General features: G+C 39.8%; 1 protein-coding gene across 1 annotated transcript in view; it reads right to left on the reverse strand.

The window, feature by feature from the left end:
- TRPM3 (transient receptor potential cation channel subfamily M member 3) overlaps positions 1 to 26,214 on the reverse strand; it is a 147,390-nt gene that overhangs the window by 104,145 nt on the left and 17,031 nt on the right. The window contains exon 4 of the mRNA XM_075136187.1: positions 22,588 to 22,759. Coding sequence (XP_074992288.1) covers positions 22,588 to 22,759 — 172 coding nt within the window. The remainder of the gene's footprint in view (positions 1 to 22,587; positions 22,760 to 26,214) is intronic.

A 26,214-nucleotide genomic window follows, 5' to 3' on the forward strand; every position in this document is an offset into this window, starting at 1 on the left:
CTCAAGGTGTTCCTAAAGCAGGTTCCTTCAGCCTACTGGAAGTTTGTTCAGTCTCAGTTTATTCTGCTGGATATTGATCAGATATGTAGTTCTAATATAAATAATGATGGTTAGCCTATACAGCTGAACTACTTTTGCTTTTTTGGGCCAATGAATTGGCCATTTGAAAGCATTTCTAAAATTCCTCTTGCATTCTTTTATTTTCTTTTTTTTTTTCTTTTTTTTTTTTTTTTTTTTTTTGTTTTTTTAAACTGCTGTAGTCACAACAGTTGCATGGCATATAGCAGTTCTCTGCATGTGTTGCAGTTGTGTCTCACCGTGGTTAATCAGAAGGCATTTTTTCTCTTCCCTGATCCTGTGTAGAAACACATCCAGCATGAAAAAAATCCTCTAATTTGAGGCTAGTAAAAAACCCCAACTTCTCTCCAAATCCACTCTTCAATGAAACTTTGTAGCTTTGAGTTTTTTAAAAAAAAGCTTATGTGAACCTTAATTTATGACAGATGATTAAGTTCCAGACTGAAATGCAACTCTCAATTTTTCTGGTAGATTTCTTTGTGAAACAGAATAGATTTCTGGTAGATTTCTGTGAAACAGAAAAGATTTAAAGCACAAAGTGCTTTACATCTCATTTTCCTTTTGGAAATCCTCTCTGGGTTTCAGCAAATAGAATTTTTTTCTTTGTAATTTTCATTTTTCTCCATAAAAAATTTTGATTTGGAAAAATATATTGCTTTTCTAGTTTGGAGGGAAAATTAGAAAGTACATTTCTGGAATTAGATATAATATTTTAAAATCAGTTAATAATACTTTGTTGATATTTCTTCAGAGTATAACCACTTATGGTTTTCAGGAAAGCTCTCTAGATTACAGTTGTCTGAATCCTAATGTTATGTGCTTTTCCAGATTTATGATGATTAATGTCCATAGACATGGGAAAAAAAGTCATGTCTGCTTGAGTATCTTAAAATTTGAAAAAGAGGGTAAGTGAGAATTACCACATTCTCAGTTTTCTATGATGTTCCTAATCACAATTAAATTATTTGTGACATTATATATATTTTATATATATTATTAAAAATAAAATCTTAGCTACTTGTACCGAAGAAGTTTGCATCTCAATAACTCTCAGGCAAAACACAGAGCAGATTTTAATTAAACTTTTACATGGTTTGATACCAAAAATCCTGGATGCATCTTTGCCACTAAATATTAGGAATTTGGAAATGAATGCAGAGGGTCTGTAGAAAAATTTCAGTGGGTAGGAAGACATTGACTGACTATTCCTGATTAGATATTAATGCTGCATTCGGTAACAATTTTGCATCTATGAAATTGAGAACTGACCATGCTTTGTCTTACTGTAACACAGGATCAATTTGAAAAATGCTGGCGTGTGATGCCATTAAGACAGAACTTCTGACTTTGGGAAAAAAGTAGCTGATGGACTTCTTTTTAACTGGTAATAAAAATATTTTTCCTTCTAGATCTCTGTATCTCCTTAGAAATGCAAGACTCAGGAATTCTCTGCAAGAGCAGTATTTCAGCTTGCGCATGCACATTATACAATAGTCTGCAAAGAAGGGGCTGGAAGTGCCTGATACATCCACAGGAAGCCTCTGTTTCAGCCACTTCTTTCAGAAGGATAATGTCAGGCTGGGAGGTGAGATTCTAAATCTGAAGTTAATACATTCCTTACAAAGCCAAGGACATCATAATTATAAAAAGAGTTTCTTGCTTGAGTTGAGATTGTCAGAAAGGAGGCAATGCCGAGATAAAACCATGCTGATGAAAAACTGGACTAGAGTACTGGGGTTTCTGTCTCCTAGCACACATCCAGAAGGTGGGAACTTTGTGCCAAGCATTAAAATGAACAGTCCAATAAATCAACAAGCAAGAAGTTTTTCCTTCATGCTTTTTGTGGAATTTATCACAAAATTGCCCTAGTCTGGGCAAAACTAAGGATAGCACTCATCTCGCTGTTGTCTCCAACAACACTGCTCTTTTCTCTAAGTACTCTAAAAGTATACAGCCTTAGAAATTGTGTGTTTCCCATTTTATTAACTGGAAAGAGAGAAGCAGTAATACACTCCACTGAAATGTTGTCCATTCTGAAATTGCAGATAACCCTTCTCAGTATAGGACAATGCATTATTACTATCAGGAAAGACTCTCGATCACTGGTGTTGTTTTCCAAACATAGAAAAAGACCAACTCATTTTCATGGATCTAGGTATATTTTCTGTTTCTTAGAAGGCAGTAAATGACATGTTACTCAGTTTTTTAAATATCCTTTGTAGAGAAAGACTCATCGTCTTTTAAGTTCAAGTTAATTATTTTTAAATATCTGAAAAATTATGGTGTTTTCCAGCCATCTGATAATTACATGGCAGATTTATTTTTAAATTTACTCAGTTTATTGTTTTTTCAGCATTTCTAGGATGAACTTTGGTTTCAGCAAATCTTTTTCTTTTTCCTTTTGGAAGATGAAGAAACCTTCTTGCCTAGCAGTATATCTGCGGACTTGAGAATAGCTGGGAATGCTGACTATTGTGTTATCACTGTGAAGTTTATCACCTGGTTAACTACACTTATGTTTCAAGATGGTAAAGGTCTGATCCCAAAATCAAAGGTCTTCCTACTTAAGGTCTCAGAATTTTTATTCTGTGTTCTTGAAAATAGTTCGCAAGCCAGAGAGGAGACTTTTTTCCTCGGATTTTCAAAGGAAATGTTCAGCTTGTATTGAAGAGCAGGTATGTGTGAAACATCTCACACAAGCTTGCATATTACTATTTCTCATTTAATAAGGTCTCCATCTCACATACTGAAGTCTTAGCATTCCTGCAATAAATGCAAAAAGACAGGTAGTCTCTCATGACTTAATTAATAGAATACAGACAAAAAATGTTTTTATTTTCATTTTATATAATGATTCATCCAAAAAGAAGAAGAAATAGTACCAAAGACCTGGGAGTTAAAATCAGTTCTCTGAGGCTCATCACTATCTTAATTTCTAAAACAATAACTTGCATTTAGAGCATTTCAATAAGCATAGATTTTTACAGGGTAGACTAGATTGCTAAGTGTTTCACAGTGTCAGCTATTGTGAATATTGTTGGTGCAATATTGTAAATTAGACTGTAATATTGTATGAAAGATTTATACAGTCAACCTAAAGCTTCATTACTGTGTTATTGCCTTTGTGGTCAGCAACAAAGCCAGTGAGAGACTTTCTGGCAATTGTGATTCCAGGAAGGTACGTACATACCAGAATATTTGTCCTGATGTGCACTAGTGGCAACATACAGGCCTTCATGTTACTATACAGAAAAATAATCCCATTTTCCCCTTGACACAACAGTAGTTCATGAATATGTAAGTAAAACAATAAACTAGGAGAAATGAATGAATTTGGAAATGGAAGCAAGGAAAAACTGCATAATATTTGTGCTGTGTGAAAAGAGATTTTAAAAAATCTACCATGCTTTGCAGAAACCCTACCTTTCCCAGTTCTTGGAAAAACATGAATATTTTATACTGTGAGTATATTTGTAAATAATCTATAACTGTCTTATAAATTATTACTAATTCTTTTTATGAAGAGCTAAACATGAGTTACCCATTGTTTTATAGACCAACAAGTGAATAAAATGCCTAATTTACTACAAAATGCATTTACTACTCATGTTTTTAAGCATGTTCATAAGAATAACTGGGACATATGAGTATGTTGTGTACTATTTCTAAGTTCACCCCTGAGATCAGCGCAAATAAAACTGAGAGGCTCTAGTTCACTATCCCTGACAGAAATGTTTCTAATTTTCTGCATCTTAACACTGGGTGGTGGTAGGTGCATCTGAGCTGATTTCCTGCTGACCACCTGTCCTGGTTTCAGCTGGGGTAGGGTTAAATTTCTTCCTAGTGCTGTGTTTTGGATTTAGTATGAGAAGAATGTTGATAACACACTGATGTTTTCAGTTTTTGCTAAGTAATCTACTAGTCAAGGACATCCAGCTTCCATGCTCTGGAAGAAACTGGTGGGAGCACAGCCAGGACAGCTAGCTCAGCTGGCCAGTGGGGTATTCTATACTGTGTGACGTCATGCTCAGTATATGAATGGTAGGCGTGATCCAGGAAGTAGCGATTGCTACTTGGTTATCAGTCAGTGTGGGTGGTGAGCAATTGTGTTGTGCATCACTCATTTTGTATATTCTATCGTTATCATTACTATTATTATTATTATTTTCCCTTTTGTGTCTTATTAAACTGTCTTTATCTGAACCCACAAGTTTTTTCTCACTCTTACCCTTCCAATTCTCTCCCCGTCCCACTGGGGCGGGGGGGAGTGAGCGAGCGGCTGCATGGTATTTGGCTGCCTGCCAGGTTAAACCACGACACCACTTTTGCTTCTTCATCAGGTCAGACATGTTGGTGTGGGTTTTCCTACATTCATTTTCTTTTTCTACCTGGAAATATTGGCTGGAGAATTTGGTAATTATTTGGATTTGTTTGGGATTTTGGGGCCCATGGCTGTCCCACTGGAGGAGTTACTGCACAACAGTTGGCACAGAAGTGGCATACAGCTGGAAACCTATGTCACATGTCCCGCACAACATGCAGCGGTAGAGCAAGTTCTCCAGAAGCTAGATGCAATGGAAGAACTTAAGGCTTATGGTGCACATAAGACAGAGTCACCTCGTCATACCTGTTGAGTCCAAACTGTCCCAAAGGGTGCGGAGAGTAAGCCTCCATGAACTAAAATTTTTGAGTGGAAATCAGCTAATAAGCATTAATCATTCATATTTGAAACAGGGCAAAATAGCATTTCTTTCTGAGTTTTTTGCAGAGTTTAAGGCTTATGGTGTCTTGAAACTGAAGTTGGAACTTGGGGGTTCTGGGAACTTAAAAAAAAGCAAAGAAAGTCCTTAGCTCAAGAAGTCTGTCTTAAAAGTCTGCCTTCTAGGCCATTGCTATATTTCATGGGACTAGCAGAGTATGCAGCAGCGTGTTGCATCAGCAAAGGCTGAAAGAAACACACCACATAAAATCTATGGCTTTCAGAAGCATTTTGGTCCAAGTGTTGCGTAGCACTTGGATATCCTAGTAAGAGGTACTTACACAGAATGAGTAAACAATTAAATATGCTCTGGAATTTTAATAAGCAAAAGTCCACCCACCGTGAGCTTAAAAGTTTGAGGAAAGTAATTTTTAATTTCTGAACTAATATTTGCCTTACAGTAATACAGAGTCAACAGATATTGCTCTTTAGTTGTTAATAGGGTGTGTCTAACCACAGGGTAAGTCCTGCTTAAATAGATTTAAAATGGTATTAGATTTACAACAGTCTTTAAAAAGTTTGTCCACACAAATGTATCTGCTTCACCTCTGGACATCTATGTGGTATTGCCTATGGTCCCAACTGCCTCAGAAAGCCTAAGTGGTAACAAAGAACATCCTGAAAGAATCCAGATCCTTCCTGTTAGGTTACACTGAAATAACATTACAGCTTGTTTTTTTTTAAGCTATTGTTTTCAGCCTTCAGGCCCTTTTGGAAACACCTCCTGATGCATATGAAACAATTTTGGCTAAAATATCAATATCAACAGCAAATAGATGAGATCACCTGCATATACAATAGATCTGCTTTCCCCAGCTCCGCAAATCACAGCTGCAGTATGCTTACCACCAGAACAGTTACATTATTAACTACTAAGTGAACACGACTGGAAAAAAGGGAATGTAGCTTGCCTTCACAGGATGATAGAGAGGGATGCTGGATCTTATTAGCCAGAGAGACAGGAACATCCCCCAGGTGCCACAACCAGCTCAAACTTAATTTCACATAGCTCCAATTTTACAGCTCTCCCTTTTCTTCACCTCCAGTATTTTCCCCAGAGCAGAACCAGTTACTACTTATTCCAGATATGGCAAAGATGAGACAGATATTTCTTTTAATCCTTGAAAGGACTGTTCAGTAATCAGACCAGAGAAACTTATGGATTTAAAAAAAAAAAAAAAGGAGCCCAAACTCATTCTACCCTTTTCTGAACAACTTTAATGTTTTCTATTTTCATACATTAAGTGGAACTTCCACTTGTTTGGAGACTCATTAATTACATGCCCTGTGTCTAGAGAAATCAAAGTGACCTTGTATGCCAACACAACAAATTTTAAAAATATTTGCTGTCTTTCTCAAATTCACAGAACTAAAGGATTATGTGTGACAGAATGACACAGAACCACTGCTAATAAAGGAAAGCTCACAACCATTGGACTTATTTTTGATTTTCAATTTATTTTTTGATTTTTCTTCTGCCATAAACTCATTGCCTCTCATTTGCTGTAATTTCCTTTTTCTCTTTCACGCTTCCCAACCACATTTTAAAATTACTCTTATAAATTTTATTTTATTCAGCTTTATTGTTTCCTTTGTAGTTTACATTCATTCTTGTTCCTCTTGTTACGGTCACTTCCATTCTGCGTCTCATCTTTCTAATTTCCTTTTTGGTATCCCAAACACACTTTCACTTCCTCTCTGTCTCCTTGTGTCTAATCCATAATCCTCTTTTACCTCTTCTATTTTTAATTCTCCTCTTTACTAAGAGTACGATTGCATTTCATTTGTCCCAGCCTGTTCTCCTTTCTCTTCTGCCTCATCTCAGTACTTTCAGTCTCATTTTTATTTGTTCAGTGCACCTTCCTCATCTGTCTAATTCTATCTAGTGATGTATCTGCCATCCTACTGGATGTGGCATTGACAGACAAATCTGTGGATCTGATACCTGGACCATATCTTCATTTAATATTGGACTGAATCTAAAAACTTCTCCAAAAGACATCAAGGATGGTTACAAGAAAAACTAATGAAAAATTTGTGATAGCTTATTTTGATTTTCATACCTGTCTTTGCAAAAGGACAAAGTTCAGAGAGTCCTCAGAACAGGCAAGACAAAGGAAGAGTCTGTGTAAGACTAAACCCTGGGATTTGTGAGCCTCACAAGCCAGTAAAAACCCACTTGATTACTTTCTACAGGATGACAATATATTGTTCAAAGCTGGCACTTCAACTTCAAAGGCATGCTCACAAGAACTTTCATAGATTTCAGTCAAAACTTACCCTATCTGTCCTAGCAGTCAACTGTTTATTAGGCCAGTACTACAGGACCCAACTGGTTTCGCACTTCTTGGAGCTCATCAGCTGTAGGTAATGGCCTAAGAGACTCAGGAGCAACTACAATTTCAGTAATTTTCACATTCTGTCTAATCTTCCTCGGTACTTTCCCTGGTTCCCTTTGGATGTGACCACTACCACATATTGTAGCCAGCACTTTAAAAAGTTATCACAGTAACAAAACCAACTTTTACACTGCCTTGAATTACGTATTGAGGAGCTTTTCCTTGTTATATTTTGCATATTTGTCAACATATTGGACACTATATAATCTCAGAAAATTATCCCTCCTTTCTCAGCTGTTCTGGAAAACTACAACAGGTGAGATACAGAACAGCAGAAATTTTGTTAAAAAGGATTCACCCTAAAATAATCTCTGTTTTTTAGTTTAATGGCTTTGTTCTGATTTTTATAGTGAATTCAATAAAACTAAGCTGTCTAAACATTATAGAGCTAAAATTACCTGTGTTCTTTTCTTTATATCAATCATTGAAAACACACATGTTTTCAACAAACTCATCTGTTGAAAGTCAAGTCCATGAGAGGAATTTATGGATCCACTTGCACTAAATCAATTGCGTATTTATCTGTGCTTCAAGAACAATTTTTAACCTGCATGTGTTTTCTCAGCCCTTTCTGAGATGTCTCCAGTGACTGATCCACCAACATCATGAAAAAGGCCCAAGTTTCCAATCTCTAACAAAATCTGAAATGAGTCAAGCTTCAAACAGTTCTGAGTTTTACTCAGATTTCACAGAAGTCAGACTTGCAGCAAACTTCCTCTCCTAGAAAGAAGTCTGTACCTATATCTTCCCAGCTATGTAGTTATGAAAATGCATCTAGGGCTGCACAGAATATGAAGGAAAAATCTGAAACAAATGAGAATTCCAATGCATTTGATGATGGTGCAATGGTCAGAGAAGATGCCAGTGATGACAGTTGAACGTCCCTTTGCCTTCCCAGCCCCCTTCATATATTCTCAGGCATAGGATGACAAAGGGAAGTCCACGGGTCACATGAACAGATATTGTCGACATAATAACCTGTCCAAATTACCTTCTCTACCCAATCAAATCACCCAACTTTATCCATCAATTCCTTACTCAGAGGCAACCTTTTCTCATAGGCCTACCAAAACTCAACTACATTCACCAACTCCATAACGAAGAAAGATTAAAAACAAGGACACAGGTACCAATGCCTGTGGTCTGTCTATTTTCAAACAGTGCACTGTAGAGGTAGAGCAAACCTTCGGTACCAAACAGTATGTTTAAAATAAGAACAGTTACAGATTGATAATGAATAGTAATATTCCACATGAAGCCCTACGTGTTCTAGGAGACAATTCTTTCAGAAACGCACTAATCAAAGGAAGAGTAAGAATATCACAAGGTGGACCTACACAACCTAAGGATTTTGTGCAGTAATCTTTCTAAGAAATACCAACATCCTTCAGTGCGTGAAACTGACTGAGCAGTGCAGAGTGATTCTTGGGCAAAAAACAGAAATTTTTTTGGGGTTGTTTTTCCTTTTTTTGAGGGAAATAAAAACAGAACACTGAGATTTCTAGACTTTCTAGGAAAGAGGACAAGGCACCAGCCCTTAATAAAACTGTGGTCTAAAATATGTATTTTTTTCTATTGTTTTCACATGGTGCAGAGAAGATGAAGCACAATGTAGATAACATTTAAGGTGTTAATGTTGCAGCAGGAGAGTGGGAGATGAAAAGCAGTGTTGAGGCTCACTATATACCTTTGTTGCGGCAACTTGAACATAAATGGACATTTAGCTTTAACATAAATGTGTGCCTTGTTCTTCAAAGCCTTGTGACACAGTCCGTCTATTCCAGAAGGGTTGCCAGCTGCATACAGATGAATCCCTTTGGATCTGTAGCCCACATTTGGCTTTGAAGAAGAAATAATTTTGTCCATTTTCTGGATCTGTAAGCTTCAAAAAGGCTAAAATAGTGTGTTTCTTAAAGGAGTTTATAAAAGATACAAAATAAACCAAACTACTCAAAACATCCTGATTTTTTGAAGGAGTCTACTTGCAATTAAACATGCATTGCATTTGTCTTCTGGCTTAACATTCTGGTTTCACATATGTCTTTGGTTACATATCATCATTTTTAACTTATTTTTGAGTCTTCTGGAAAAAGAATTGCTAAAAATCTCAGAAAGGGCTTTGTTTTTTCTGCATAACTGTTCCTGAAGAAGAAGGTGGTAGCTAGTTTTACAAAGAATAAAGAGTTTTCATAGTGAAAAATATCTTCTCCCCTTATCAGCAAAGGCTAGACTCCTGCTGTCTAAGTGACATTATATATCCTTGTGATCTTCATTCCTCATGATTATGAAGTCTTTTTGCCTCATCACTACTCTTTCCTTCTCTGAGGTTATGTCTCATACTATAAAATGGCAGAAATCTAAGTAGTCCAAGCTGGCAAGTAAATAAGCCTATTTTAAATCATTAGAGCAAACATCAGATCTTTTTACATTTTAATCCCTGTTGGTAGCTGTTAACCCCAATTTGAATACCACTGCCTCACTAGTTGGACTTCACCTATTTCCAAAGCAAATTTTAAGGATGTAAAATCTCTGTCGGATAGTTACAGAGAACAGAAAATTCTGGCAGTATTTTGACCAAGATTTAAATCTTTTGATAGATGAAACTTTCAATATAAGAAGGATTTAAAAGAAAAATGTCTGGATTTAAAAGAAAAATGTCATTAGCTCATGATTAATATGTTTTCAAGGCCATTTGTTAGATTTGCAAATATCGCACAAAAGCTTATTCTGCCCTTCTAACCGCTGCTGAAAGCACATTACTCCTTTCTAACACATGCCAAACACAAATTTTATTACTGATACGTATGTGCTGATACATACAAGACAAAGACAATGATTGTCTGATTCTCAAAATAGTTATGCGTACACAAGAACCTGCTGTAAGTGCATGCTATGCTATGCTACGCACTGCGTCGTGTTCAGATTCTGATTCTGCTGACAAATAATTATACTTGTTCTTCTAAAGAAAAACTTACAACATTCCTAATTAATACACAACCTCTTTCATTCAAATTAAAAACTTATATATAGGCTACGTGCGATCGTCTTATGTATATAAATAATTTGTGTTCTTGTCTTTCTCCACTGCTCCAGTAAGATCATTCATATGAAGGAAAGTAGGCATTTGTGATGGAAGTGCTTGGCTATCATGCTGTAAGCTCTCTAAGGATTTGAGAATATTTCAGTTAGTTAGTAATAACAATTCAATTAATAGCAACAACTATACCACATGAACTGAAGGCCTTAATGCAAACAGGAGGAATGAACTGCATATTATAAAAATGCAAACATGAGCGCAGAGTCAAAAGGGGGAAAATACGGGTAGGATTTTTGAAGATTCTGTAAGTACTGGTAAAGGGTCTTTTTATGTAATATGAAGTAATTCTAGACCACACCTGTTAATGAGAAAGTATTGTTCTGGCTAATCACAAAATGGGTGAAGCCCAGAGCATGTCAACCTATTGCAGTGACTTTGCCTGAAAGTGATTAACAGTCCTCAGATCAGACCTATTAGCTGAGTTGCTACATTGGCAATTATTCTAATCTAACCGTCTGTGGAGTGGCAAGAATGAATGTTTTGTGACTTGTAACTTCCAATGCACATTTTGTAGACAGATTTCTTTTGCCCTTTATGTTTCTGGTTGCAGGCAAGACTGATGTACTTATTGTGTTACTCAGCAATGTTCTGCAGAAGTAGTAATGATGTACATCTTAGCAAATGACCGGGCCATTCTAGCACACTTCTCAGAAATGCTTTGTTAATGTCTAGGAATGTCATAATTGGAGAATTTGCAATAGGTCATCTCTAGTAATTAGACGCTTCATTTCCTTCCTTTTTCTGTTTATAGATTACATGATCTGTTTGGTGACACATTAAGTTCTCTTTCTGTACTGACCACTATTTTCCCAGGATGGGAAAAAAAAGATTAGTTGCACTTTCACATCTTGCAGGATCATAAGATATTCACAGATTTCTAATCCATTGCCAAGACCAGTTTTCTGGTGAAAATTGTTCTACCTCTTTTATTTTAAACAGTTTCTTTTGAAACATTTCTTTTGCACCATTGTGACCCATTGGAAAGAAGGTATAAGTATACAATATTTGGGAAAAGTAGCTGCAAAGGGGTTGAAAAATCTACAATGTGCAGAAGACTTCCCAGGCATCAGGGGTAAGAGGAAATGTATTGTGTATGGGATTCTAGAAAAGAAAAGAAATTCTCAACATTTTAGAGCACATGTTGATCCCTATTCCTTCTGAATATAATTGAGTGTTGAAACACAAGACTTTAGAACGATTTTAATCAAAGAATACTGTAGATGAGAGGAGCTTGAGGGATGCACAACAATTTTACAAAAAGAATAATTAAATGCTAGGTCTACAATATCATGGCAGACTATCTCTTGAGGATGAATGCCTAATAACTTTTAGTTATCCTTATAAAGACAGTCAGTTAGACAACTTTTTTTTAAACTGAAAATTATTTCAGGGCTCAAAGACAATAAAGACTTGTGTGATTTTTGGGAAAATGAAGTCCAAACTTGAAAAATCCCGCATAAATTGCAATTTCTCTGTGTTCATTCTTGGAGAAGGATTCCAATAAGGTAAATTACTCGACTGTTCAGAGTAAAACTTGTAGCTTTTGTTCTAATCAGATAAACTAGATGCTAATGTCATGGACCTGGGCTTACAGTGGATGCCAATCTGAATGTGATCCAACAGCATGCTCTCAGTGCACATAAGGCAAACCATGCACTTGTGCTACGTTAGAGAAGTGTGTCAGGTGTGAGTTTTTGTCCCACCCCCACTCTGTTCATCACTAGTAGGGCTGCATCTGAAGCACTGGATTCAGGTTTGGGCTGTCCACTTCAAGAAGGATGAGGAGTACCTGCGAGCATCCGGAGAAAAGCTGTATATAGTGGCCTAGAGCATATATCTGAAGAGGAGAGTTTGAGACAGCAGGGCTTGTTTAACCTTTTGAAAAGAAGTCTAAGAAGTAATCTAATATCTGCCTACAACTATCTGCAGGAGCGTTAAAAAGGTGTTAGAGCCATGCTCTTCTTGCTAGGGCCAGGCCCTGTGAAGGGAAAATGGCCACAAATAGCGGTTTGGGGGCTCCAGATCAGACGCTGATGATGCGGTGAGGAAAGCTTCCAAACATTTTGCTAGAGCCCATATAGATGGTTGAATAGCCATTACTGGAGGTTTTCAGACTAAACAAAGCTACAGACAAGCCTATCTAGCATTGACAATAGTCCACTTTGAGAGGAGACTCAGATTAGGGACCTTCAGAGGTCTGTTCCAGCCCATATGAAACCTATCATTCTATGAACAGCTGTAAACCTTCTTGTCTTCCAGGTAGTGAGACAGAGTTTAGTATTACGAGCACTTCCAGGAGCAGTGATTCAGAAATCAGTAAGCTGGCAGCGGTGAATTACATCAGCCTGACATAGTGTAGATCCCTGCATGCCAAGAAACAGTATAAGCATAGCATCACAGCTGGAAACACTGTTGCAGTCCACTTACTGTATCTCTGAAAAATCACACCTTTTGAGCTGGGCCATTTCATTGCATTTACAAACTCTGTACATTTGTCATGAAAACTTTCTGCTCATTAATGCAATATTTTTTGAATAGGATGAACTATTGTTTTAACTCCACATTTCAATGTAAAAATTTTTACGTGAGCTGTCAAATTATCCATGCAATGCTGTACAAATAGACCATAAGGCAGAGATGGTCACAAAGATATTTTTCCTTCCTTCCAGAGCATATCTTAAGGTGATCTCCCTGCCTTTAAATTCCTGCAAAAAGTTCAGGATTCAAATGTTTGTGTGAATTGGAAACCAGAAACATTTCTGATGAGATCACCTTCAATATTTCCTTTTGATCTTGAAACAGTTTTAGAAAAGTTCATCTTACTTTCAAGATTTCTTACTACAAAATGATGTACTTTGAAACTTCACAAGTTTGAGACAACTTGTGGCTCACTGTAAGAGATGGTTCCTGGGCTGTGTTAAAATAGTCTTCACTTGTGAAAATAAGAAAGACCTGCCCTGAGCACTGAAGCATCAAATTGTCCTCTAGCTAAATGCACAACTGAGAGGCTCTGTCCTGAACTTGCAGACACAGACTGACCCACAAATGCAACTGTACCCTCTGCTTGCCTGGAAAGCATTTTTTTTAATTCCTGAATATCTGCTGTGGACAAAATAAGTGCTATGGAAGTGGTAAAAGCTAAAAAGGTAGAATGGAAACAGAGTATTTGATGAAATCTTTTCTCTAGAGTCCATAGGGGGCATAAGACAAGCTTTTTATTATTATTATTATTTAATAGTACACTCATTCAGAAAATTAGAAACTGCTGAATGACTGAGAGTTATGCCATATTAGGAACAAAAACAGCTGAGTCTTTCAGAATTATCTGGCATACTTAACGATCTAATCTTAAATTTTTATAAGAGAGACTGCCACTGTCCTAATTCCCTATTTGAAGGGAATACTGTTTTCTGTGTCTTTAATAGGTGAGCACAAGCTTGAAGTTTCCCTTTGTGAAGAGTGTGTGATCCCAAACACCCAGGAGAGCTACCACTGCACCGGAAAAAGATACAGTTGAAGCAAAGGAAAGTGAATAAGAAGAAATGACAAACCTAGCATTTAAAAGTCAGGCAGGCTTAAAAATAAGAATAAAATCTGCTTTCAGCACTATTGCCCAGGGACAGGCTGTGAAATAAGAAGTTACCAACTGTTTTATTAGTTCCTAAATCTGTTCTGTTTTCTCACCCTCTGCTCTTTTGTGTGGTGATTAACTAAAAATTGTACCTCTTCCTGACTCTCCAGAAAACAGAAGTCTGATGCTGTCAGTGTTTTTCCCCACTTCACATACTTACTACTGGAAAATGGTAAATAAGGACACACATGCATGGCTGCGCACACTCCTGTTTGGATGAAGATCCCTTTGCAGCAGTGCCCCTGCACGCCCAGGGCTGAGGATCTCCATTGCTCTGCTAGGAATGAGGGTAAGGACAGGCATCAGAAAGTGGCCATCTGTTTGGCTGACCCAACAGGGCAGGTGGTCTTTCTCTCATCCATATGGTCACCTTTCTATTAACTACAGGCTGGGCAGGACTCAGTCACCTTCTTTTAAAACAAAGGAAAACAAGACATGGCAGAAACATTCTGGGTGTCAGTGGACCAAGACGTACAAATCTTACCAGCAACCTTCCTTCTTAACAGTTCTCTCACATTTCTATTTTTAAGAAGTGTTGTGAAAACCAAGTGTTTGTGTTTATAAAAGAGAGAGATTTGGGAGGGAGAGATTAAATGATCGAGAGACCCTGTCAGAGAGAAAAGGGAAAGGAAAACAAAGATATATACTCCTGGGGGGCAGGTTTTGGGGAGGCTGCAGAGAGAAACCAGAGAAGAGAAATCTTTCATTTTTTGTGGGTGTTTAAAGAAGTCAGGCAAGCATTTGACTTGAACCACCAAAGTTTGGAGATTCATCCATCAATCACTTTTCAACAGATAAACCTCTTGCCCAAACCTGAATTAAGTTAAATCTCTCTAGAGAGATTTATTTTTTAACATAAAGATTTCCCCAAGGTAGTGTTGTGCTGTAAACTGCAAAAGCTCACATTTTTTCTTATAAATGTCCTCAAAATAATTATTATTTACAGCACAATTCTCTACAGTTTGATTACATCATATACACCATTTTTAAATGCGAATTTTTGTTGCTGATCAACCTGGGATTAGATCATACTATCTTCATCTGCTAAGGAAACGCATAAGCATGCACACACCGCTTAGGATTATGTCCTGGTTTCATCTGGGATCCACCCCTTATTCTATACCATCTACGTCATGCCCAGGTCTCACATTTTCCAATACGTTCCAATTAATCACCACCACTTTTCCTGTCTTTTGGTATATACACACAGATATCATTCCCTTAGTCTATGGGCCATCCCTCTAAAATGTCCATTGAGTTCATTTAGTCCATGACTTTGGGCTCCATCTGTCATAACAGTCTTTCAGGGCAGGAGAGATGGTGTGTGGTGTTGGATTGTTGCATGCTGGAGCCAGTTCTGATTCCATTATTGCTGTGTTTTGCTGTTTCACCAAAGCTCATTCTTTATTAATCTGCATGATTCTTACTGCAATATCATTGATACGACATATAGCAACCATAGAAATGATGACATACAGTATTATATAGCAATTAACATCATACAATTCATTGGCTATTTTCACCCAAAATCAAATCCCCTTGAGGTACACACCAGAATTCCCCACCCTTTCACATTACCTACCAAGTCCACCCAGGTCCTTGAGCAAAAGCAATCCCACAGATGGGTTTTCCTTTGCCTGAGGCAGGAGTAACCCAGACTGTTTTCCCCCACATATTTTTTATGTGCACTACAGGGACTTTATCTTCACCTACAGTATGCAGAAGTTTTGGTCGGGCAGGGCCAGCTTGAGTGACAGACCCCCTAGTGTGGACTAACCAGGTGGCTTTTACTAAAAGTGTGTCCCAATGCTTGAATGTCCCACCACCCATTGCTCTCAGTGTGATCTTTAGCAGTCCATTGTATCGTTTGATTTTCCCGGAGGCTGGTGCATGATAGGGGATGTGATAGACCCACTCAATGCCATGCCCAGCTGTCTATGAGGTTGCTTCGGAAATGAGTCCTGTCTTCTGACTCCATTCTTTCTGGGGTGCTATGTCGCCATAAGACTTGCTTTTCAAGGCCCAGGATAGTGTTTTGGGTGGTGGCATGGGGCACGGGATATGTTTCCAGCCATCTGGTTGATTGCTTCCACCATGGTGAGCACATAGTTCTTGCCTTGGTGGATTTGTGGGAGTGTGATATGGGTTTACCTGCGCGCTGCCGGTTCTTCTGCTTCCGTTGCTGCAACCACCCCCACTGGGCATTTGCCACCATCCATGAGTCAGTATAAAGATAAAGTACTGGCCATTTTTCTCGTTCAGAAATATCCAAAGCCAGCTGGATGCCTTTCACCTCTGCAAACTGGCTTGACTCACTTTCTCCTTCAGCAGTTTCTGCAACTTGGCGTATAGGACTCCATACAGTAGCCTTCCATCTCTGGTGCTTTCCCACAAGATGACACGACCCGTCAGTGAACAGGGCATATTGCTTCTCATTTTCTGGTAGTTTGTTCTACAGTGGGGCCTCTTCAGCACACATCACCTCTTCCTTGGGCGATATTCCAAAATCTTTTCCTTCTGGCCAGTCCATGATCACCTCCAAGATTCCTGGGTGACTGGGGTTTCCTATTCGGGCCCGTTGTGTGATCAGTGTGACCCACTTACTCCACGTAGCATCAGTTGCATGATGTGTAGAGGGGACCCTCCCTTTGAACATCCAGCCCAGCACCGGCAGTTGGGGTGCCAGGAGGAGCTGTGCTTCAGTGCCAACCACTTCCGAAGCAGCTTGAACCCCTTCATATGCTGCCAATATCTCCTTCTCAGTTGGAGTGTAGCGGGCCTCGGATCCTCTGTATCCCCGACTCCAGAACCCTAAGGGTCGACCTCGAGTCTCCCCTGGTGCTTTCTGCCAGAGGCTCCAGTAGGGCCGTTCTCCCCAGCTGCGGTGTACAGCACATTCTTCACATCTTGTCCTGCCCGGACTGGCAGAAAAAACTCCTGTTTAATTTGTTCAAAGGCTTGTCATTGCTCAGGACCCCATTTGAAATCATTCTTCTTCCTGGTCACTTGATAGAGAGGGCTTACGATCAGATTGTACTTTGGAATATGCATTCTCCAAAAGCCCACAATGCCTAAGAAAGCTTGTGTTTCCTTTTTGCTAGTTGGTGGAGACGTAGCTGCTATCTTGTTGATCACCTCCATTGGAATGTGACGATGTCCATCTTGCCATTTTATTCCTAAAAACTGGATCTCCTGTGCAGGTCCCTTGACCTTACTTTGTTTTATGGCAAAACCGGCCTTCAGAAGGATTTGGATTATTTTCTTCCCTTTCTCAAAAACTTCTTCTGCTGTGTTGCCCCACACGATGATGTCATCAATGTACTGCAGGTGCTCTGGAGCCTCACCCTGTTCCAGTGCGGTGTGGATCAGTCCATGGCAGATGGTAGGGCTGTGTTTCCACCCCTGGGGCAGTCGTTTCCAGGTGTACTGGACGCCCCTCCAAGTGAAAGCAAACTGTGGCCTGCACTCTGCCACCAAAGGGATTGAGAAGAAGGCGTTAGCAATATCAATTGTGGCGTACCACTTGGCTGCCTTTGACTCCAGCTCGTATTGAAGTTCTAGCCTGTCCAGCATGGCAGCACTCAACAGCGACGTGACTTCGTTCAGGCCACGGTAGTCCACTGTTAGTCTCCACTCACCATTAAACATTCACACTGGCCATATGGGACTGTTAAAGGGTGAGCAAGTCTTGCTGATCACTCCTTGGCTCTCCAGTCAACGCATCAGCTTATGGATGGGAATCAGGGAGTCTCGGTTGGTGCGATATTGCCGCTGGTGCATCATTGTGGTAGCAATTGGCACCTATTGTTCTTTGACCCTCAACAACCCCACAATAGAAGGGTCCTCCGAGAGACTGGGCAAGGTAGACAACTGTTTAATTTCCTCCATCTCCAGGGCAACTATACCAAAAGCCCACTGATACCCTCTCCTGAGGTAGTCTATGCCAAGGATGCACGGAGCCTCTGGGTCAGTCACAATGGGGTGCTTCTGCCACTCATTCCTGGTCAGGCTCACTTTGGTCTCCAATACAGTTAGCTCTTGGGATCCCCCTGTCACTCCAGAAATACAGATGGGTTCTGCCCCTTGATAGCTTGATGGCATCAGGGTACACTGCGCACCGGTATCTATTACAGCCATATACTCCCGTGGGTCTGATGTGCCAGGTGATCGAATCCACACAGTCCAATAAACCTGATTGTCCCTTTCCTCCACTTGGCTGGAGACAGGGCCCCTCTAGTCCTGGTCATTGTATTCATTACTCACTTCTTGCAAATATGAATCAGAAGTCCCTTTATTAAGATCAGAAGTAAAATCAGCCCTTCTGCTCTGGTGAACTGGTCACTGGAGACTGAAGCAGCAGTTTTCCTGGAAGAACCCCCTTTTGTGGTTGTTTTTCCTTGCAACTCACGTACCCGTGCCTCTAGGGTCGAGGTAGATTTTCCATCCCTCTTCCTCATGTCCTCTCTGTGGTCATGCAAGTAAAACCACAGGCGCCCTGGGGTGTATATCCACTATATCCTCTCTCTTGAGCAGAGGAACTCTTCCTCCTAATGGCTGAGATACTGGTCTGTGCAGGTGGGGAGCAGGACATATCCTCTTTGAGTTGCTGGACCTCGTTAGACAGTTTCTCAGCTAGCGTATCTGGCAGTTTCTCCACAGCCGAGATGCAGGCCCATAGGGAGGAAAAGGGACTTCCTTTGTATTGCTGGAGTTGGCCAGCCAATTTATCCACTGTTTGTTTCTCTCTGTCTTTCCAGGTCATTACTGTCAATGAGTTTGCATACGACACTGGTGCGCTCTGTATAGACTTCCATCACATGGGTTGCATGTGCTTAACTTCATCTGGATCTTTGGATAACTGCTTGTTGTCCAGGTCATCACAAATCACCTCCAGCACGGCTAATTCCTCAGGTACTGGATAACTCTCTCCATGGTGGTCCACTTGCCTGGGTGGCATATAACATTTTCCTTGAAGGGATACCTTTCCTTCACGCCTGACAGGAGTCGCCTCCAGAGGCTGAGGACTTGTGTCCCTTGTCCAATCGCTTTGTCAATGCCCCCTTCCCTAAAAAGGGATCCCAGCTGCTTGGCTTCCCTACCCTCTAATTCCAGGCTACTGGCCCCATTATCCCAGTCTCAGAGCAGCAAGGTGACAATGTGCTCGCCTGGAACAGCGACTGAAGTCTTTTCGCATATCTCGCAGCTCACTCAGGGATAGGGATTGGGTGGTTTCTGTCTCATTTATGAGTTCTTCCTCCTCCTCTCCTTGTGACGGCCCTGCTTTTTCATCATCCCTTACTAAATAAGCTGAATTTCTTGTGTATTTCTTCTTGTATATAGGGACAATTGATACCAGCATGGGTTGGTTCTCTGGTTCAGCCACAGTGCCTGTTGTTGGGGTTTGAGCAGCTGCAGTGCCTGTTGCCAGGGTTGGAGTAGCCACAGTGCCTGTCGCTGGGGTTGATCTCTGGACAGTATTCCTAAATGGTTGTTTAACCCCAAACCCTGAACCTCATTCAGGAGACATAGCAATAGGAACATGCTTGTTTGAACATCCCAAGGATATTCAAAACTCTCAAGAACTGTTTTGAAGAGCTTCATGAAAAGGACAGAAGAAAAAGGAGTTTCTGAAGATATGAAAGGGAGGGTGAAGGAGTGGGGGAAAGTCTGTGTCCCTCATAGATTGGTTCTCCGAGGAGAAAAAGTAAGGAGTGTAATTATTAACAGTTTCCCAGAGGTGTCTCCCGAGGGACGGAGATGATGGCAATGCTGAGTATAAATACCAGATTAGACTCACGACCAATAATTTTATCATATCATAAAACAGTGTTACACAGCGCAGCAAAGTGATAACCTTGAACCAGCTCTGAGTGATGACAAATAGCACAACAGGGAACATATACTGCAAGTTAGGTATTACATAACACAACACTGAGAGCCAACCCAATAATTTTGAAAGCCAATAAATCAACATTGTGACCAGTGACTATTAAACCAATATAATGAATGCTTATAACAAATTTGCCTTAACATGCTTTGGTCAGATCTGTCATTATCTCAACCCTTCGTGCCCATCCAGGGATGCCAAAAAGGGCTGTTATGGTTTAACCCGGCAGGCAGCCAAACACCACACAGCTGCTTGCTCAGTGGGATGAGGGAGAGAATTGAAAAAAAAAAAGTTGTCCTGGTTCCGGCTGGGACAGGGTTAACTTTCTTCCCAGTAGCTTGGGGGGTGTGCGGTGTTTTGGGTTCAGTTGGCCCATTGATGCTTTGGCTGTTGCTGGGTGATACTTGCACGGGGAGGGGGGAGCACAGCCGGGGTGGTGGACCCAGCTGGCCAATGGGGTATTCTATACCACGTGACATCATGCTCAGTATAAAAACCAGGTGTGTGTGGGGGCTCGTCCCCCCGTTCGTGACACGCGGTCGGCGGTTGATGAGCAGTTGCATTGTGCATTGCCTGCTTTGTATATTCTGTTATTGTCGTTCTCATTGTTCTTATTACTGTTCTACTTAGTTTTATTTCAATTATTAAACTGTTTTTATCTCAACCCGGGAGCTTTCCTACTTGTGCCCTCCCGATTCTCTCCCCCATCCCACCGGCGGGGGGGTGATCGAGCGGCTGCGTGGAGTTTATTTTTGCTGGCTGGGGTTAAACCACAACAAAAGTAAAATTTGTGGATTGAGATAAAGAGAGTTTAATAGAACAGAAAAGGAAGGGAAGATAATAATAATAATAATGACGATTGAATATGCAACATGGGTGATGCACAATGCAATTGCTCACTACCTGCCAACTGATGCCTAGCAGTGATCGCTGCTCCCTGAGCAACTCCCTGGCAACTCCCCCCAGTTTATATACTGAGCATGACATCATATGGTATGGAACACCGCATTGGCCAGTTTGGGTCAGCTGTCCTGGCTGTGCTGCCTCCCAGCTTCTTGTGCACCTGGCAGAGCATGGGAAGCTGAAAAGTCCTTGACTAGGGTAAACACTGCTCAGCAACAACTAAAACATCAGTGTGTTATCAATGTTCTTCTCATACTAAATCCAAAACACAGCACTATACCAGCTACTAGGAAGAAAATTAACTCTATCCCAGCCAAAACCAGGACAAACGCACACATGTTTGTGCATACCTACACATTGCTCTCTGAGAAAAAGCAATATATACTCTGATATCAAAAACAATAAGCCTGTAGTACGTGTAGTTCTTGCAGTGGTGTTGAAAGGTGTAAGTAGCACAGACTGTACTCATCATACAGAAAGCTTTATCAAGCACCACCAACACGCTAGTTTATGTTCACCCCATTGGGCCTGCCTGTAATTCATTATCATCTGATGTCAGGGAGTCTAAATGTGTTTCCTAGACTCATTCCAGTTTCAAGTACCTATATCACAAAAACTGTCACTGTTCCTGGTCTCAAAATTGCATGTTTACAGAGAGTTATCAGCAGAAAGACTGTGTCACTTTTAAAAAATGAGTTCTGTTTTCATTCCTAAAGGTAGCTTATTTCAGGTACAACACTGAGGTTTGTTTGTGAGACTAAAAAAATTCCTGCCTGGCTAACATCCAAAGGTAAATTTCTTCACTGTGAACAGCCTAGGTTCAATTTCTACAGCTGATCCTTTTTTCTTCTGATAGCACTAATTTTCTAAAAACTAAATGATTGTAAACAGATGCAAAAAGAAACCCAACCCAACCCAAAATGTCTGGAAAGAAATTAACTCCCTATCTAAATTAAGCATCTGTATACTACAGAAATAATAATACTAATATTGAGATATCATCTTTTCTTTTATCCAAACAGAAGTGTTTACTTAGGTGACTATTTATTTTTCATTTTATGTAGGAAAGTGGTACATGATTATAAAAGAAAAAAAAAATTATAACTTTGAGAGAAAACCTGGGGCTTCAGTCTGATCATGATGTGGAATGTATCAGCATGATTGTAAAAGATGAGGTGAAAGGACCATCTAACCTCATATTCTGCCTCTGGCTGTGGCTAATGACAGCTGCCTAGGAAAAACTAATAAACATAGTGGAAACATATAGTAACACTTATATGGGATACTCTCTCTGCCTCTAAATATCAATGGCTTTGGGACTGCTTCAGTTGAAGTTGTTGTTGACAACTGCTGAGTTGTCCAGTCATTTCTCCTGCAACAATGCAGGATTTTATATACCTCTATACACCTCAGCATCTCTCTTCCAACCTGCAGTCTTTATCATAAAAAGCTCTCTCTTACTTTTTGTCACCTTTTTCTCTACCTTTATTAATTCCACTGTATTCTTTACAAAATGAAGGGGACCAGAACTGTATACAGTTTTAAGGAAATGGAGGTACCAAAGACCTAAGTTGAACCTGAAGAGCTTTGACAAATATTGTTTAAAACTTATCAGAAACAAATGGAGCCATCTGTGCTGTACCCTCACCCACAATACTCTAAAATAAAATTTTATTATCTTTGTTCACCATTATTTGCTTTTATTAGCTCATGCTCACCATTTTAGACTGTAGAACTGCTCCCTCAAATATACAGACCTTATTGCCTATTTAAACTCATAGTGTCTTTGATATAATTGCAATTATAAAACAATACAAGCAAAATGTTACTCACTTGTATTTATCTTCTGAAGTGAAATGTGCTTTTCCAGCTGTCTACGAAGTTTCACCTCTGCTCCATATTTACCAGTAGTGCCATTGTCAGCCAAAATAAAATGAGAATGCATACTGTTGAGCACTGTCAACTTACTCATGGGATTGGACATCGTCTGGTATGGTCGGACTACCTGCATTTTAGAGACAGAAGAAAAAAGAAGTACTAAACAGAAAAGACACTCTGAACTAAATCAATTATGATATACCATCTAACAAGATGATACAAAAGAAAAAGAAAAAAAAAATTTTTTGAAATTGCACCTGAGCACTGTTGTCTTATATGCGTAAAGTAGAAAATAATCTTAGTACTTAAACCAGTGTGGTCACCTCTTGTAAACACTGACCTTTTAGATGCAGAAACTGGTTAAAGGGTTTTCCGTGGTAATCTGTTTCAATAGCATCAATGGCCACCGTTTCAGGGTTAAGTCCAGTTAGTCGTCAGTCCTCCAAAGGTCTGTGTGACTACACACACACAGAGTACAGCCTGTCTGCTGCTGTCTTTCAATAGTGTTGCCATAAATCCTCACCTCATCTGATCGAAATCTTTGATTCTTCCTTCACAGACCCCATCCAGCACCATGCCCCCTGTTCTAACTCATTCAGAGCCACTAGCACAGGAGGTTCTCTGCAGACACACCAATACAGATGAGTTCCACTCTTGGAGAGGTGTACACAACATTTTCAATTTCCTTGGAAAAAACTATTGGCCCATTCTTAGCATAGTAGAAAGGCAGTTGCTTGTGTTCACCACATCTTTAGAAAGTTCCCATTCAATGGGGAATTTGCTACACTTCCTTTGATTTGTTTTTATCAGGAGAAACTCTGCTGCAGACAGAGTAAATTGTTGCAGTTATCCCACTCATAGCCTCCAGACAGACCAAATAATAGCACTGGGCCATATTGGCTGACAGCTACTTTGGTGGGTCTCCAGTGACCTAAGTAAGACTGCACTGATGTGGCAAAAGAATTGGTCTTGTGTCGAAGGATCCTGACTGATCATTCAAAGACATTTGCTAGAAATATTGTTCCCTGCATTGTTTACATATGTCTTGTCTTTTTGAAAAGACAAAACTCCTGAAAATTTGTAAAATGAAATCCTAGCTGAAGAAATGCTGAAGTGACTTGTTACAAAACTCATCTGGGCTTTACTTCATCTGCAAGGAATTTTCTTCACAGCTCTGGCATTGTTTATTTTGCAAATTTAACCAAATCTGCTTTTTAATGCACAAAAGAGTGCACTCACATTTTGACAAAAATGCTTGTAGACAGAAATATATTAGCTTATTAATTTTTTCCTAAGCTTCTCTCCCTTTTTGTTATTCTGAAGACCTCTCTAATTGAGACATAATTCTTCATAAATAATATATGTCAGTTATTCTTTCGCTAGAAATCTCTCTCTCTATTATTTTCACTTGCAAATGCTTGCAGCACTTTGGTCAGCTCTTGGACGGCAAGGGGAAACCCACAGACTTCTTCTGCTGTTATAAACTGTCACACAGAGGGTACTCTGTAAACTGTTCATCCTGCAAAAGGATGAGGAAATAGGTCTGAGAAGACCAAGAGGGCAGCTGGCCAACAGCAAGGCAGTGCACTCCACTGTGAGAACAGGTGATAGCTTTGGCTCAAGTTTCTTTTATACTGTTTCTTTTGGTGTCCCATTCATAAAACATTTATTCTACAGGTGCATATAGCTTAACAAATATCAACACTGGGGGAACATGGTCGTTAAGTAGCTTTTAAGACACAGAAACCATGCGTCCCATGCCACAGTTAGAAGGAAAAAGAAGGTTCTTTCTCATACGCCTAAGAATAAAATAAAATCAAACTAAAACAGTTACAGATTTTTTAAACTGATACCTGCCCCACCTCCCAACATATAGAGGGCACGGGCCAGCAAGATCTGACAGAAGAGGAATGACCTGAGTTGCCCGTTCATTGTATGATTACAAGCTGCTGTGCATGCAATTCTACTGACAGCTTGCGGTTTGTCCCCGAGAGCCACAGCTCAAAACTTTCTAATGGTGACAGCTTGATCTGCAGCTCTAATGAGCTGCGGCACCAAAGGCTCCACACATTGACTTAGTAATGCTGCTGCAGGGCAGATTAGAAGGCTACGCTTTGGTTCGGTGTCTGCTCTTTAGCTACAAGGTGAATCTTATTATTAATAATTTTTATAGATGTGAAAATGAGAATACAATTATTTTCGGTTGAATTGTTGACAGCATGCACAGTTCAACAGCTGAAATACATTTTTTAATAATAAGTTTTGCAAACCACACTGTCAGGCTCTTTTCCTGATTAAAGGATAAGCAAAATCTTCAGGAAGGCAAGAAAATCCTAGGCTTTGAGACTATTTCCTTGAGGTGAATTGCTTTTCCACAACACTCAGCAGATTTTCAATTTCTCACTCTTGCAGTTCCCATTCCCTTGTTCTTTTCAATCCCTTACATTTTATAGGCAAGTTAAAAGGCTGGGAAAACTTTGACTTTAATGTCTTCTCATCGTCGTTCTGCATTGAGAAGAGGGAATAATGTCCCCTGGCATTTTCCTCTGCAGAGTTGAAAGGACGCATTTATGCTCAAGACAACCCCTCTAAATATAGGTTAATGAATGTGACAGCAGCCATGCTGTGAAGCAGTACTGATGCTGCACGGGCTGAAGACATTCTGTCAATGGGTGAGGAGCTAGGCTAACCCCAGCAGTTGCCTTTGCACCCTGAGGTGGCAGCAAGCTTGAATTAAAAGCACTGTTATACTCTGTTTACATTCCCCACGGGCACATGATACTCCACATAGGGACAGCACTTGAAAAATCGCTCACCATGGACAATGAGCATGCATGTGTGATGTGATCCAACGCATGAATCTGAGCAGTCTAGGTGAAGGCAAAGAATTTACAACAAACTTAGTGTGTTCAGAGGAGTGGCGGAAAAAGAAAGAGGTGCGTGCTTTGCTTCTCAAAAAGTGGTAGCTGTTCTTCAAATTAAGCCTTCTCTGCAGCCTCACTGTTCTGGGTTACACCAGGGAATAGAGTAGTTCCTGGTTTAATTTAGAGGATCCTGGAAGCATCATGGTCCAAATTCTCCATATATGCTGCGAATATGGCAGTCCCAAGCTTTGCCCCAGGCATGATTCCCACCTCATAGTTTGCAATGAGAGCGCTGAATCCCTTTTCCTTACACCTTTCCTTAGAGTAATTATTTGCTGACCCAGCCTGCAAGGGGGCTCTGATACTTTGACAATGAATAAAAGTTATAGTGAAACAAACTTGTGAACTATTTATGGTTATTTGCAACCTTTTTTTCCCCAGCAATTCAATTTATTCTCAAAGAATAACATCTTTCTGGAAGGAAAATTGCAAAATATCTACCAAAACCAAGTCAAAATTGGTAACAATAAATCCAACGACAATAAAGTAATATACACTTACTAATTAGTTGCCTGAGATTTGTAACTTTTATCGTTATTCTGAAACCTGCAGAAAATAATTAAAGCAAAACATAATCTTTCTGGCACTGTAAAAACAAATAAGTATGAGAGACAGAAGGAAGCAGTCTCATGCTATAAGCTAACATTGTTATTCAGGT

The sequence above is a fragment of the Calonectris borealis genome, chromosome Z (assembly GCF_964195595.1).
Source record: "Calonectris borealis chromosome Z, bCalBor7.hap1.2, whole genome shotgun sequence".
NCBI lineage: Eukaryota > Metazoa > Chordata > Aves > Procellariiformes > Procellariidae > Calonectris > Calonectris borealis.